Source organism: Mesoplodon bidens (genome assembly GCF_964165515.1).
Source record: "Mesoplodon bidens genome assembly, chromosome: 16".
NCBI classification, from domain to species: domain Eukaryota; kingdom Metazoa; phylum Chordata; class Mammalia; order Artiodactyla; family Ziphiidae; genus Mesoplodon; species Mesoplodon bidens.
Window position 1 is genome coordinate 70169054 of NC_138173.1, and position 14609 is coordinate 70183662.

The 14609-nt window shown below is 52.5% G+C and overlaps 1 protein-coding gene across 7 annotated transcripts in view; it reads left to right on the forward strand.

The window, feature by feature from the left end:
- The window catches only part of CCN4 (cellular communication network factor 4), a 43595-nt gene that overhangs the window by 18445 nt on the left and 10541 nt on the right, over positions 1-14609 (forward strand). For 2 of the 7 annotated variants that reach the window (XM_081259046.1, XM_081259041.1), the window contains 3 exons: positions 4848-5108; positions 8709-8902; positions 10633-12849. The exons of 2 other annotated variants lie outside the window; for them this stretch is intronic. In XM_081259046.1, coding sequence (XP_081115172.1) covers positions 4848-5108; positions 8709-8902; positions 10633-10932 — 755 coding nt within the window. In that variant the 3' untranslated portion in view covers positions 10933-12849. Of the gene's footprint in view, positions 1-4847; positions 5109-8708; positions 8903-10632; positions 12850-14609 lie in introns of those variants that run through there. 3 more of the 7 variants (XM_081259043.1, XM_081259045.1, XM_081259047.1) reach the window with 3 other exon arrangements.

Genomic DNA, 14609 nt, shown 5'->3' on the forward strand with positions numbered 1-14609 from the left:
GCCCCACAAAACTCTGTTCAGTGAAAACTTGCAGATTCCATCTGCACAGAATCATCTGACGTGTTGGTTAAAAATGTTATTCCTGAGTCCCACCCCAGACTTACTCATTCCAATTCTCTGGAAGTGGAGATGGGAATCTACAACTTTAACAAGCTCCTTGGACGATTCTCATACTCAGGTTTGAGACCGACTGCTAATGTATATAGTCACTCATATACTCTCTCCCTGTACCCAGGTAAGGAAACCAGGCTGAGCCTTCCTGCAGTAGAATCCCCTCCATGTCTATGAGACTGTCTCATCATTTCTTTCCCCTTTTACAGCTGTTCTTTAAGGTCATTAAAAGGAAATTCACTGTGACTATACGATTCCCTAAAGTTGCAATGACATCTCACCACGTGCCAGGCACCACAACTTTATAGACATTCTCTCATGGACCCATAGACTGTACAGACCCTGGAACTGCCTATCCTGCCTGCCTTTACCACCAGGGGCCTGGAAAGCCACCTTCCCAATCCAGCTCCAGCCCTCTCTCTTTAAATGTCAGCTCCTGCCTTCACTTATCTCCCTCTCATCATGAGTCTCTATTTCCATTCCTTGTATTTGAAAAGAAGACTGTGGTTTTCAGGAGACTGTAGTGAGTACTGCACTTGCCAAGGGTTCTCTGAGCATATAGGTCTACAGACATCTGAATAAATAAGGTCCAATAAGTGAAACAGAACTTTTCAGAGGTTTTAAACATTCACGTCCATTGTCAAATTCCAAAAAGAGAGTTGTCCTAAGAGGACTTTTCTTTTTGAACTTATTTGCACAGTGAACACGTTTTTCCAGGCAGATTTTTACCCAATCACCCACCTACCCCACCACACACACTCACTCAGATACACACGCAGCATGCATACATGTGTGCACACACACACACACAATTCACCAGTGTGCTACTGAACATCTTCCCAGAAATGCTGCCATAGTGTCTGAATTCATGAGACCCTAATGCGAGAAAGAAGAGAGTCCAGGGTCTGAGACGCTAGAGAGGAAGAGGCTTTGGGGCCAGAGGGGAAAGAGAAAGGAGAGTTCCTCTACACACACCATCTGTCAGCAAATGGCCAGCAACCAATGGACGATCCCCAGGACAGGCTAAATCTGTCCTTAGAGACTTGCGTGTAATTAAGCCAGGACAAGGAAATAAAAATGAGCAGTTGCAACACTGGCACAAATAACTCAAAGAGAGGATCAAAGGGATTATGGCAAACTAGGGAATGCAAGCTTTAGCCACTGAAGCCAGGCAGAAAAGTGAGTTTGGTCTGATCCAGTCTGCTCAGTTTTCAAGTAAGTCCAGAAAGAAATCCAGATTTGTAAATGTTGGCAACACACTGAAAACTTTTTTTAAAACCACTCCATGGGCCAAACTAAATACATCTGTGGGCAGAGAGTGACCTCTGAATGAAACTGTTTGGCTATTTTGGCGGACAAACAGGACACTGCATTCAATGCAGCTGGGTCAGGATTGAGGGCAGTGTGGTTTGCTGGAAGGATCATGAAATTTACAGGCAGACAGACTTGGGTTTTGCCTCCTGGCTCAGCCACTTACTGGCTACGTGACCTTGGGCACGTCACTTAAGGAGCTTGATCGAACCAGCTTCGCGTGGTGGTTGAGGCTGAAGCCTAAAATGGGGTCGGCTGCTCTTGGTGACTGTCTTATGTGCTTCAACTTTCCTTTGTAGAAGTTCCCTTAGCCTTGTCCATGGTCATCCTCAGAGTTTGGGGGCAGGGCAGGCTCCAAGCTCAGACTCTCCCATCTGAAGAGTGAGGGAGTAGAAAGCCCATGCGTGGTGTTTGGAGCTAGACAACCTAAGTTCGAACCCCAGTGTCGTAACTAACTAGTACAATGGTTTCAGGAAAGCTGCTTATCCTTTTTAAGTGTCAGTTTCCTCATCAAGGAAAAATGCAATGAATGAATAATGCCTACCTCTCTGGGTGGTTAAGATGTCGAGTGCCTGATACACGGTAGAAGCCCAATACAGAGTAGGTTTCACCCCACCTGACATCCATCCATCCGTCCACTGATTCATTCACACGGTGAACACAGGTTAGTGATAATACGGCAATGGGGTTACAAGGCATGGCCCACTGTCCCTGCTCCCAGGCAGGTGACAGTCCACCAGGGGTGGGGCAAGGGGAGTAAAGATCCAGATGGCACAGCAAGGCGACTTGAGTTCCTTGAAGTCCGTCAATAAAATGAAAGCCCACCAGTTCATGCCTGGACTTGCAAATCTGAACCGTGAAGGAAACTCAGCCAGCTTCCCCATCTAGCCAGGAGTTGGTCCTTCAATTAGTCAGAAAGAAATCGAATAAGGAAGGGGTGCCAGAGTCCGCTGATGAGACAATCCACAGCCATCACACATACCATCCATCCCTTGTCCCTACCCCCTAAACCTCCCAGGAGACTGTGAACAACTTCTAGAGGCAAAGGTTCCCAATCCTGGCTGCAAACTGGATTCACCTGGGAGCTACCAAGGGCAAAACAATAAAAATACTGAAACCCAGGTCCACCCTCATATACTGGAGCATGGTGTGGGCATCAAAATTTTAAAGAGCTCCCCCGGTGGTGCCATCGTGCAGCTGGTGTTGAGAACCACTGTGCTAAGGGCTCCCAGCACCCAGCGCTGCCCTCTCTACCAAAAGTTCCCACACACAGGGGCAGAGACGGGCTTCAGCACTCCTTTCTCCCCCTCCACCAATACACACATGCACACGTACAGGCTTCCTGGAGCAAAAGTGCGCCGCCAGGGGTGACTCAGACGCAAAGATGAGTGATTCACCCAGTGCTTCCTCTGCTTTGTTTTGTTTTCCTATTTCCCCTCCTTTACTGGTGTCTGGTGGAAGGAAATGGATGGTGGAGTCAGAGCCCCCAGGCTTTGGGAGCAGCTCCATCAGTCACCTGTTGGGTGACCTCGAGCACTAACCCCACACCCCCAGTTCCCGTCTCTGCCAAAGGAAGAAAACAAAGCTCTCCTAGGGCAGTCACTGCGAGGACTGCATGAAATACCAGATGGTGCCTGGCTCCAGATCAGAGGGGCAGTAAGTGTTAGTGCCTTTCCTTTCTCTACCTTCTCCGGCACAGTCACATCCCAAGGAAACCAGCAGTCACCCCAATATTCCCACAGGCTGCCCTCACTGCTCCGCTGAGCCGAGCTCTGTGACCTTAGGTGCGTGATTCAACATCGCTGAGACTCAGGTCTGCTGTAGGTGAAAATGCAGGTGATGATGTGGTATCATTTCCTTATGGGATGAAATCAGCAATGCAAGGAAGCCTAACACAAAGCAGGTCAGGCAACCAAGAACTCTCACTACTGTTAGATACAGGGATGATGATGATGATGATGATGATGATGATGATGATTCACCTTCAGGTGAATCCAGGAGATAAGCTGGAACTCTTGGCAGACTAGCCCTCCTCCTCGGGTGAATGCCCTTGCCGCCCTGGGCTCTCTGCTTGCACTTCCAGACACTGTCCTCAGGGTGGGACCCGACATCAAGGGTGGGAATGCTGGTTGTGGCCCAGCAGCCCCAGATCTCTCCTGGAACTCCAGGCTTGCAGAACAAGCTCCACACGGCCACTCTGATGTCAACCAGGCATCTCGTGTCTAGTAAGGAACTTGAGTCCACCCATCCCAACCTTGCTCCTCTGAGGACAGAGCATCCCTCTCCTCCCAGGGCTCAGGACATCGAACTAGGAGTCCTTCTTGATGCTTCTCCTCTCATCCTCGCATCCTCTCTGTCAGCAAGTCCTTCCAAATATACCCAGAAGCTGAGCCCTTCTCCTCCTGGCTGTCCCTCACTGGTCCAATCACCACCACCACTTACCTGGATTCCTAGTGTGGCCTCCTGACACCACCCATACCCCTCAGTCTGTTCTCAACTCAGCACCGTCAGTGTTTTTGTAAAACCTAATTCATATCATTGATTCAACAGTTACTCATTGAGCACCTACTGTGTGCCAGCCTCAGTTCTAAGCTCTAAGAGCTTTGTATTTTCCGTTGAGCCTCCAGGGAAGCCCCCTCTCACCTCCTCTCCTGCCTCCTGACTTTCTCTCACCCTTCCCTGCCCTTTCCCACATCCCAGGCTGCTCCCACCTCGGGCCTCCCCGCCTACAGCCCCTCCCTGCCCGGAAGGCTCCTCCCCCAAGACCTGGGCAGCTCACCTCCTTCCCATCTTTGCTGAAGCATCCTCACCTCCGTGAGGCTTTGCTGGCCCACCTTGTTTAAATCTACAAACCATCCCCCCCCCACTCCCATCAACTGCTTTACTGGCCCCATCAACATTCTAGATGGTCCACTGTCTTTCCTCTGTCCCCCACTACAATGTAATCTCTTCGAGGGCGTGGTGTTTTGTCTCCTTGCTTCACTACTAAATCCCCAGCACCTAGACTACTCTGTAAATTTGCATTGAATGAACTGAGTCTTTGTTTCAAAGTGTTCGAATTGGCTTTACATCTCGTCTGCTGGGCTCAGAACCGTGACCCTGGAGGCAGAAAATTGTCAGGACCAGGTTTTGTGCCACTTGATGGGACAGGACCAGGGGCTAGCCACCCGGCTCCCCGTCCCGGCCTCGCACCCGGCTCCAGGCTGGCACTGCGTATTTCTCCGCGGGTTAAATGAACTGGCACTGCCTCTGCTCAGGTGACACCAAACTTCCCCGACTCCGGCTGGGCCCAGTGGCTTCCACTGCTCTGCCTTCGCCCCGCCCCTACGACGGGAACTTGGGGGGGGCGTGGTCCAGCGGGGGCGGGGCTGCCCTGCGGGGCCGCCGGAGCCCACCTGCCTGACCCTCGGCGCCTGTGTCCGCAGAGGTGGTCGGCGTGGGCTGCGTGCTGGACGGCGTGCGCTACAACAACGGCCAGTCCTTCCAGCCCAACTGCAAGTACAACTGCACGTGCGTGGGCGGCGTGGTGGGCTGCACCCCGCTCTGCCTCCGCGCGCGCCCCCCGCGCGTCTGGTGCCGCCACCCCCGGCGGGTGAGCGTGCCCGGGCGCTGCTGCGAGCAGTGGGTGTGCGACGACGACGCCAAGAGGCCACGCAAGACCGCGCCGCGCCACACGGGCGCCTTCGGTGGGTGCTGCGCGCGGGGCGCGGGGCGCAGGGCACGGGGGGGAGGGCAAGCCCTGGGGTCCGGGGCGGGGGCAGACCCTCCCGGAGCTCTGACCACCCACCTGTGATTGACAGGAGCCCCCGGCCCCCAGTCCCCAGTCCACCACTCAGGAGCGGTGTGACCTTGGGAAAGTCACATCTCCTCCGGGACCCTATTTCTCCACTGGTAAAATGGAAATACGACCACCTGTCCACCTGTCTTATGGGATCCTCCATGCGTAAAAGGAGGAAGTGCTTTGTAAAGAAGGAAGCAGAGGCGTGCGGTTCCTTATTCTCCTACTAAGGAGTTTAGGAGGAGAGGGATGGAGGCGGAGGAAGGACCGGTGTGTGGGCACCCAGGAGGAGAGGCTTGAGCAGCAGGTGGAAGGGCAGAGAGCGAGTGGATGGCTTCCTGCTCACTCTGGGGGATGGGTGGACAGGTGAGACTTCAGCCACGTAAGCCAGGCCAGAGGAAGCTCCGGAAACAGAGGACAGGGACACACCTGTTTGTTTCACCCACAGCTTCTATGAGCCTGGCCAATGCCAGACACTTAGCTGGTACCAAATCAATGTTCATCATATGGATGGATGAATGGATGGAGGGATGGATGGAGGGATATGTGGGCTGAGGAGACCTGAATTGGGGCAGTGGGAGCAGAGGTATCAAGGAACGGATAGATGCACGAGGAAATGAACAAGGAAGACTGAAGGGCTCGGCGTCCATACAACGGGTGGGGGAAGGAGAGAGAGCGGTAACAGAGACTCCCGGGGCCCGTCATTACTTAGGACAGAATGCAGGGAGTACTTCCGGGGAGGAGAGCCCCCTTGCTGGAGACAGGTTGAGGCTAAGGCTGGGTGCCCTGCCCATGAGATCACCCAGAGGAGCATCCTGCGGGTGGGAGGAGGGAGATGGGGCAGAGAGAGAGCTCTGGAAGTCTCCGGCCTAGAGCTGCTGATGGCCTGGGGGTAATGTGTTGGGGGGCGGCTGGGGCAGAGGTCTGGGGGGCTGATGTTTGAGAGAGGACGGAAGAGGAGACCGAGGGGGAGACAGAGAAGGAGAGCCAAGCATGTAATGGGAAAACCAGGGGCGTCTGATGACATGGAAGACAGCAGATGAGGACACTTCTAGAAGGAAAGTGTCACCAGGCAAGTGGACATGAGGGAGTGAAGAAATGGCAGTGGAGTTTGGGCGTTCTGAGGGTACTGGTTGTTTTTTTAAAGTTATAAGTGCATGAGACCGCTCAGAGAGATTGCGTAGAGCAGGGTTTCTCGACCTCGGTTCTGACAGCATTTTGGCCAGGATCATTCTTTATAGAGGGGTCAGTCCTGTGCTTTGTAGGAGGAGGTTTACACCTGGCCCCCACCTACTAGATGCCAGCAGCACCTTCCAGCCAAGTAGTGACAACCAAAAATACCTCCAGACGTTGCTAGTTGTGACCTGGGGGGCAAAATTGCCTCGATGGAGGACCACTGATGTGGCCCTGCAACACCACCATGTAAGGTGCGAGAGAGAATGAAGCTGAGGAAGACGAATCCAAGAGGCAGGACGGATACAGGAGAAAGAGGGTTTCAGAAGCCAAGTGAGGGAGGATTTCAGAGAAGAACAAACTGGACAGGAGAGGGGAGGGGAGGAGAGGGGGAGGGGAGGGGAGGAGAGGGGGAGGGGAGGGGAAGAGAGGGGGAGGGGAGGGGAGGAGAGGGGAGGGGAGGGGAGGAGAGGGGGGAGGGGAGGAGAGGGGGGAGGGGAGGAGAGGGGGAGGGGAGGGGAGGAGAGGGGGAGGGGAGGGGAAGAGAGGGGGAGGGGAGGGGAAGAGAGGGGGAGGGGAGGGGAGGAGAGGGGGAGGGGAGGGGAGGGGAGGGGAGGGGAGGAGGGGGGAGGGGAGGGGAGGGGAGGGGAGGGGAGGGGAAGAGAGGGGGAGGGGAGGGGAGGAGAGGGGGAGGAGGGGGAGGGGAGGAGAGGGGAGGGGAGGGGAGGGGAGGGGAGGAGAGGAGAAGGGAGGGGAGGGGAGGAGAGGGGAGAGGGGAGGGGAGGGGAGGGGAGTGTAAAGGCCAGAATCGAGACCTGTCCCCAGGCTGCCTGCCCCCAGGGGTCTGACTGGACCAAGAAGGAGGGTGGTACTGCCACCCCTACAGTTCAGGGATGCACAGCCTCTCTGGATGGGGCTTGGGGTGACCCTCCCGGGGCTGAGCAGCCCCCTGCAGCAGCAATCCCCTGCCCACGGAGGAGGTGGCCGGGGAAGTTCTGTCCCCAGCAAGCCTCCCAGGGCAGAGCACAGGAGGGTCACGGGGTGAGGTGCAGGGCAGCGCTGTCTGCCCATCATGTCACTGTGTGTGGCCCAGTGACCCCGTTCTGACCGAGCACAAGCAGAGCCCCCACCGAGTAGCTGACCCAGAAACCAAAGCCCTTTCATCCTTCTAAGCAAATCCCTCCCCACGGCCCTCTCCATCCCTGCTCGCAGCCCCAGCTCATCCCAGCCCGGACCCTCCTCTCTCCTGTCCTCAGAGGCCCCTTTTTTCTTTCTTCTGTCTTGTCCGTCCTCTTGTTACTCATTTATTCCTGCATTCATTCATCCGTCTCCCCTGCACACGTACTGTCTCTGCCCGTTCCTGTCTCTGGTTGCCGTGCGTGTGTGTGCCAGGTTGGACTGGCTTCCTCTTCCAGTCTTTCTCTTGGGTATCTTGTTCCATCTTTCTGTGAGATCTCTCCTTGATCTTACTGGCTTTTTACCTGCCTCCATCTCTAGCTCACCCCATTTTCCATGTTCTGGATGCCAGGATACACGCATTGATAGAAGCAGCCAAGAGTTGGGGTTCAGTTCACATTTACTGAGGGCTTACTAAGGGCCAGGGACAGCTTGAACACTGTCACGTGTCTGAACCCATCTTTTCTGTCCCCAGCCTGGGACAGGAGGGAGAGAGGTGCAACTGTCAGCCCCTCTTACAGGTGGGGACATGGAGGTGGGAGCTAGTTTACTGGAAGCTATCCAGCTACTAAGTGGTGGTGCTCAGAGCTGAACCCAGGCCATTTGCCTCTGAAACCTGTGTGTCCCCTTAAGCACGATGCCCGCAGCATCACCCGGATGAAATACTAGTACTACAGTGCAGGTACTTCCCTTTGACCTTCCCCACATAACATAATCTCTGCAGGGGCAGGAACAGGGCCTTTTAACCTTTTATTCCCAGCACCTTGCAGATGCCTGATGTGTACTCAGTCAATATCTGGACCCTTTTATGGCCATACTAGCCCTGCAAGGCAGATGTTATTGTTGTAGTGAAGAGGCTGAGGCCCAGAGTGAGTTGTCTAGAATCACGCAGCCTCTAGGTGGTCAAGCAGGAATTGAACTTAGGTCCACCTGTCTCTAAAGATGGTCCTCCCTCCAGAGAGGTATAAGGAGCTCAGAACAGCCCTCCTCTCCCTGGGAAACTGTGCTGGTTAGAAGCCAACTTGCCCTCTTGTGCTGAGGGACAGCCCACCTCTGTCCTGCCTGAGGTTCAGGGACCCCAGCCCTTAGGGCGGTGGCGACAGGAGTCGGGGGCTGACAGAGAGTGGAAACTCACAGGGCATCTGGTTCCCATCCGCAGCAGCCATGGATGAGATAGAGCCATGGCACAGGAACTGCATAGCCTACAGCAGCCCCTGGAGCCCCTGCTCCGCCAGCTGCGGCCTGGGGGTCTCCACCCGCATCTCCAACGTCAATGCCCGGTGCTGGCCTGAGCAAGAGAGTCGCCTCTGCAACCTGCGGCCGTGTGACGTGGACCTCTGGCCACACGTCAAGGTGGGTCCGCCTCCCAGGGTGGGGCAGGTGTCTCGGGCGTAACAGACAAGCCTGGCTTTGAGCCCGGCTCCTGAGCTTGCTTGTGGGGGGCCATTTGTATAATAATTAAGCCCACGTTGTAGCAGTTTCTTGGGATAACATGTGTCACTGGGTTGGTGGGTTGTGACTTTCACTCAGTGGAAGTGGTGACTGTGTCATTACAACCAAGGTGGCTCTGGAGAGATCCCAGGGTCCCTCAGAAGTGCTCTCCTGTGTTGATTCCAAGGACCCCTCACCAACTGCTCCTGGGCCAGCCCCCACTCACGTGACAGCCACACGGGGCGGTAGGGGACAACGGGACTCAGGACTGCTGGAGTCCAATGCCCATCTGCTGCTGACTGTGTGTGACCATGGCCAATCTCCTTGCATCTCTGAGCCCCAGTCCCCTCATTGATAAAACACCAGAATTGATCTCAGACATCCCTTCCAGCTTTGAGAGTCAAAGAAAATTAAAATAAAGGATCAAGGGTGTAGTGGCCACAGTAGACTAAGACCCGGTCCTTGGAGTTAGAAACGGATCTGGTCTGCTTAACCCAGGACCTCCTTGCTAACGCCTTAGGACTGGTCATCTGCCTTGGTGTCACGTGAAAAATAAAGAGAAAGAAAAACTCAGCACCGATTCCATTTGGGGAGCCCTGGTGGTTTCTTGAGGATGCTGAGGAGAGGGTTGTCCAGCAGACAAGACAGCCTAGCTTCCCACAGTTCCTCCCCTTGTCTCTTTTCCCTCTCTGATTCATTTCCCCTGCCCTACTAGCCTTTGTATTCTTGGTGCTTGGTACTCAGCAAACATCTCTTAACTGAAAGCACGGAAGGGAAATGTACCAGCCGCAGGACAAAGAGGATCAGAGTCCTAAGCTGGGTGCATGCGCGGTGCATGCGAGGTAGAGGTGGGTTTACCACCAAACTAAGTCACGTCCCCTGCTGTTGGCTCATGCTTCCCACCCAAGTTCATTTCCATCATGATGTGCCTAAGAGAGCTCTCAGATCAGTCCTACAAGCCTCAGACCCACCCCACATCGCCTGGATCTGCTCTACCCTCGTTTCTGGCATGGTGCCGGTACCTAGTAGACCCCGACAACCATTCATTCAGTGAGTTTAGTAAGTGCCTACTATGTACCAGGCACAGAATTAGACGGCAGGGACACAGAAGGAGCCCCACTCTCGAGTGGCCCACAGCCCTGTGGAGACACAGAGCTCCCTTTAGATAATGCCAGTCCCGTTGCAGGGATCGTGAATGAATAAATTGCATGGAAAGGGTGTGTGCGTGAGTCTGTCAGAGGCAGGGGAGGAGGAGTTTAGGGTAAAATGCATCCCCCAATCAGGGAGGCCATGATGGTTCTGCCCCTAACCAGCGAGGGGTACTTGATTGGCTAAAGCAGCCGCAAAGGCATCCCGTGTTAGTGAAACTGACCGGGGACTGGGCATTGGCAAGGCACACAGGAGAGAAAGGAAACTGCAGGTTGAGAGGTACCACCACCGCAAGGCAGTCCCCTCCTGTGCTCTTGTTTCCTCCTGCGTAATATGACGGGGTCTTGCTGTATTTGGGGTGGTCCTTCCCAGTTGGAAGATGCTGCAAATCTGAAAGTGAAGTGGAGCGCGTGGAGAGGGAAAAGGGAAGAACTGAGGGCTTGGAGGGAAGAGAGTGGCTGTTGATCCTCTGAGCATCTCAACTGAAACCTCCTTTCCTGCAGGACGGGAAGAAGTGTCTGGCCGTGTACCAGCCAGAAGCGCCCGTGAACTTTACACTGGCCGGCTGCACCAGCACACGTTCGTACCGGCCCAAGTACTGTGGGGTCTGCACGGACAACAGGTGCTGCATCCCTTACAAGTCCAAAACCATCGACATCTCCTTCCAGTGTCCCGACGGGCCTGGCTTCTCCCGCCAGGCCCTGTGGATTAATGCTTGCTTCTGCAACCTGAGCTGTCGGAATCCCAACGATATTTTTGCCGACTTGGATTCCTACCCTGACTTCTCAGAAATTGCCAATTAGGCAGGCGCAAAACACGAGCTCGAGGCCTGGCCCCATGCTTGTAAAGCAGGCAGCCTTCTGAGGCCCGCACTGAGCCTCCTTTTGTCCACCTTACCCTGATCCAGACCCGTGGACCCCTTTCCTGTCTCCGACCACCCAAAGCACCCACCGTGGTGCCGCTCAAGCCCAGACAATGGGTCCTCTCCTTGACAATTCCACGTACACTCCAAGGAAAGTGCCTGTCTCCAGCTGTTCTGGTCAATACCCAAGCCTGATCTGGCCTGTCCAAGTCACTGGAAGTCTTGCTGGATCTTGCCCAAGTCTCAAGGAACAGAATCAGCTAGGCATTCAATGTCATTAATTCCTTCTTTAAATACCAAATCGTAAGACTCTCTGGGTCCATTCAGAAGGATAGATGGGATTTAGAACTACTCTGATCAACAGTTTGGACCACTGCACACCAAAGTATCTCTCATTCCAAAGATGCGTGCCTCCCAAGGTCACCCAGCATTTGCCAAGTGAGGTGAATTGCTGTTTGGGTTTGGTTTTTTTAATGAACAATTGTATCCATTATTCCGGGCATTGTTGAGGTTAGGTTTCTCTTCACCCCTGCACTGTGAAGGGTGTACATTGGGTTCATCCCAGTCAGAAATGCAAGATGATAAACTTCCTTCTTGTTCCTGGGAGAAGTCCCCAGTCAATACTCCAGGGTCAGAGCAAGGTCAGCCAGTTTTCAGAAGGAGCGATTGACCCCAGCACTGAATCTGCTGCTCGTGGACAGGGCAGGGCGCTGGGCAATCAGCCAGGCTTCTCACCTCTGGATCCTCTCCCTGCACGGGGGCTCATGGGGTTGGTGGAGTCCCCTGGGGTGATGTCTCTGACCCCTGAGAATGGTGCCCTGTGACATTCCTGTTCTCTTAGGGAGCCTTGGGTCCAGGTTGAGTGTGGGTCAAACCAAGAAGTGGTTTCGGAAACCAAGAAGTGGGTCCAGTCTGCATCAGCCTAGGGTGGCAAGGGTCCCTGGGCCCAGGACATGTCTCTTTCTGCCTCAGTGACCCATTTCACAGACTGTGGGTCTACTGACCCATAAAACCCAGTTCTGGTGCAAAGACAGAGGTTAACCAGTTGTTTCAAAACCGAAGTATATTTAACAGGGATGAAAAGCTGAAAGGGCTTGAAGCTATTCAACAAAAGGAAGAGGAAGTTGCTCTTAATGGAAATGAGGCTATTATTTATTTTATTAGTAAAATATAAATATTTACAGCTATAATTCTTTTGTGTCAGACGTTCTCAGTGCTTTACGTAACCGTTAACACTAGCTCATGGAAACTTCGAGGTCATGTTGAAAAGTGCCTGTTATTATTTCTGTTCTTACAAATGTGAAACAGAAGCTCAGAAAGGGAAGGGAGCTTGACTGAAGTCACCCAGCTGGTCAGTGGAGGAGTCGGAATGCAAATCCAAGTTGAATTGACTCTATAACCCATCTTTTCCCTCTACTTTTAGAGCTTCCAGATGTGTCAGAGCAGGAAAACATGTCAGGACAGGCGATTCTTGCATCATTTTTGGTTCTTATTGTTGTCTCTCTAGCTCTTTTCACAAGAGAAGAGAGTGTCTGACTTTCAGATTATTTACGTGCCTAAGAATCAAACAAAATCTGGGCTAAACCAAAATCCATGAATCCCCTACAGATCGTTCCCTCCTTCAAATCTGAACCAGCTCTCATATGTGTTTGAAGATGATTTTGTTACCCAATGCTGCAGACTGAGTGATCGTGCGGTTATTCATGAGGGAATTCTGGGTGGCGAGCAGAGGGATTCCTAGACAGGGAAAAAGGGTTGAGAATGTGCCCTCCTTATGGTGACCTCCCGAACGCCCGATGCAAGGCATACAGTGGTGCTCAATGTGTATTTGATGAATAAAGGAAATTGTGTACATGTCCGTGCTTGCATTCAGGAGATCTCTTTCTTCCAAAGGTACATGACAATCTGATTTTTATCAGCCAAATCTTAAATGCCATAGAAAGACATTTACTATTGAAAGAAATGTACATTTTTATTGGGAAAAAAAAAACAAAACAAAAGAAGAATTCCTGTGTGAAGAGAATTTACCCCATGAATAATCTCTTCTCTAAGTCTACATGGAACATGTTGGATTTTTGTAGAGTGAAATCACCTGCCACCTACAAACTACAAGGACTAGATGAACGCTGACCCCATTTGAAATTCAGCAGACACCCGAGAGCTAGGTTCTTACTGAATTTGCTTCCCAGTTTGGGAAAGTGAGCATGGCTTCCAAGATCATAGGAAGCCTGGTTCGTGGAATTGGGGGTTTTATCCTGGGAATGGGTGGGATGGCGTGGCTGGAATGCTCTGGTTTGAGAAATGGATCTGTCCTATTCAGGCCCCAGAGGGAACGTCTCAGCCCCGTGTTTCGAAGTCATGGGGAAGGAGCTATGGGCCCAGCCATGGTGTGCCCTGAGTCAGTAAAAGTTAAGAATAATAATCATAACAAAAAGCTTTCCCTTTATTTAGAGTGCTTGCTTGGTACCAAGCACTCTTTAAGTTTTGAATTATAGTACTAATCATTCACGGCGATTTGGAGTAAGCATCTCTTGCCCGTTTTATAAATGGAAAGTCTGGGACTCAAAGAGGCTGGGAAATCTGCCCCCCAAAGCAGCAACCCAAATCCCAGCTTATTCCACTCTGCCTTGCTCTTGGGGAGGCCTCCGGGGAGAGCCTGAATGAGCCCTATCGGAGTGTCACGTTGGCGGGGGGCTCAAATAGAGCAGGAAGCTTGCCACTCTAGTCCCTTGTGACCCCATGTTCTGAGGGAAGGGAAAGGTATGCTCAAGATTTGTCAACTTTTGGGGCTTCCCTGGTGGCACAGTGGTTGAGAGTCCGCCTGCTGATGCAGGGGACACGGGTTCGTGCCCCGGTCCGGGAGGATCCCACATGCCACGGAGTGCCTGGGCCCGTGAGCCATGGCCACTGAGCCTGCACGTCCGGAGCCTGTGCTCCGCAATGAGAGAGGCCGCAACGTGAGAGGCCCGCATACCGCAAAAAAAAAAAAAAAGTTTTGTCAACCTTGGGTGAAGAAATTCATGTAGATGCTTGGAGTGAACATCTTTTGTGTGTGTAGGTGTGTGGGGGAAAGAGGAGACCTGAACTTACTGAACCACTGATGCTTGCTAGACCTTACCATTAGCATCTGTTGAGCACTTACCAGGCCTTATACTGGGTGCTTTACTGCAGTGGCTTATTTAATCCTCAGAGCAAACCTATGAGATATGGCATTATTATCATTTACCCATTTTAGAAATAAGATAGCTGAGGCTATTAAAGGTTAAGTTAATTTGCTCCTTGTCTTACCAGCTAATGAATTACAGACCAGGATTGCAAACCAAGGTTAGTCTGACGCCCGAATCAAAAGGCACAAGACGTGCTTTACTGACAATAGCTGCAATTTTAACTTTGAAAGTGATTCAGAGAGTGATCAAAGAAGGTAGATTCAAGTGATATGATTGTCTAGACTCTCATTGACATTGTAAGTACTGTGTATACCTAGAGATTGTGGGGAGGTAATGTAGAGCCTGTGACTATTATACTGAATTAGGTCACTGATTTTTAAAGACTTATCTTGATCCAAAGTAACTGCAATGATACCCCTGCACAGCTGGGAATCATGAATGGTCAGAATGG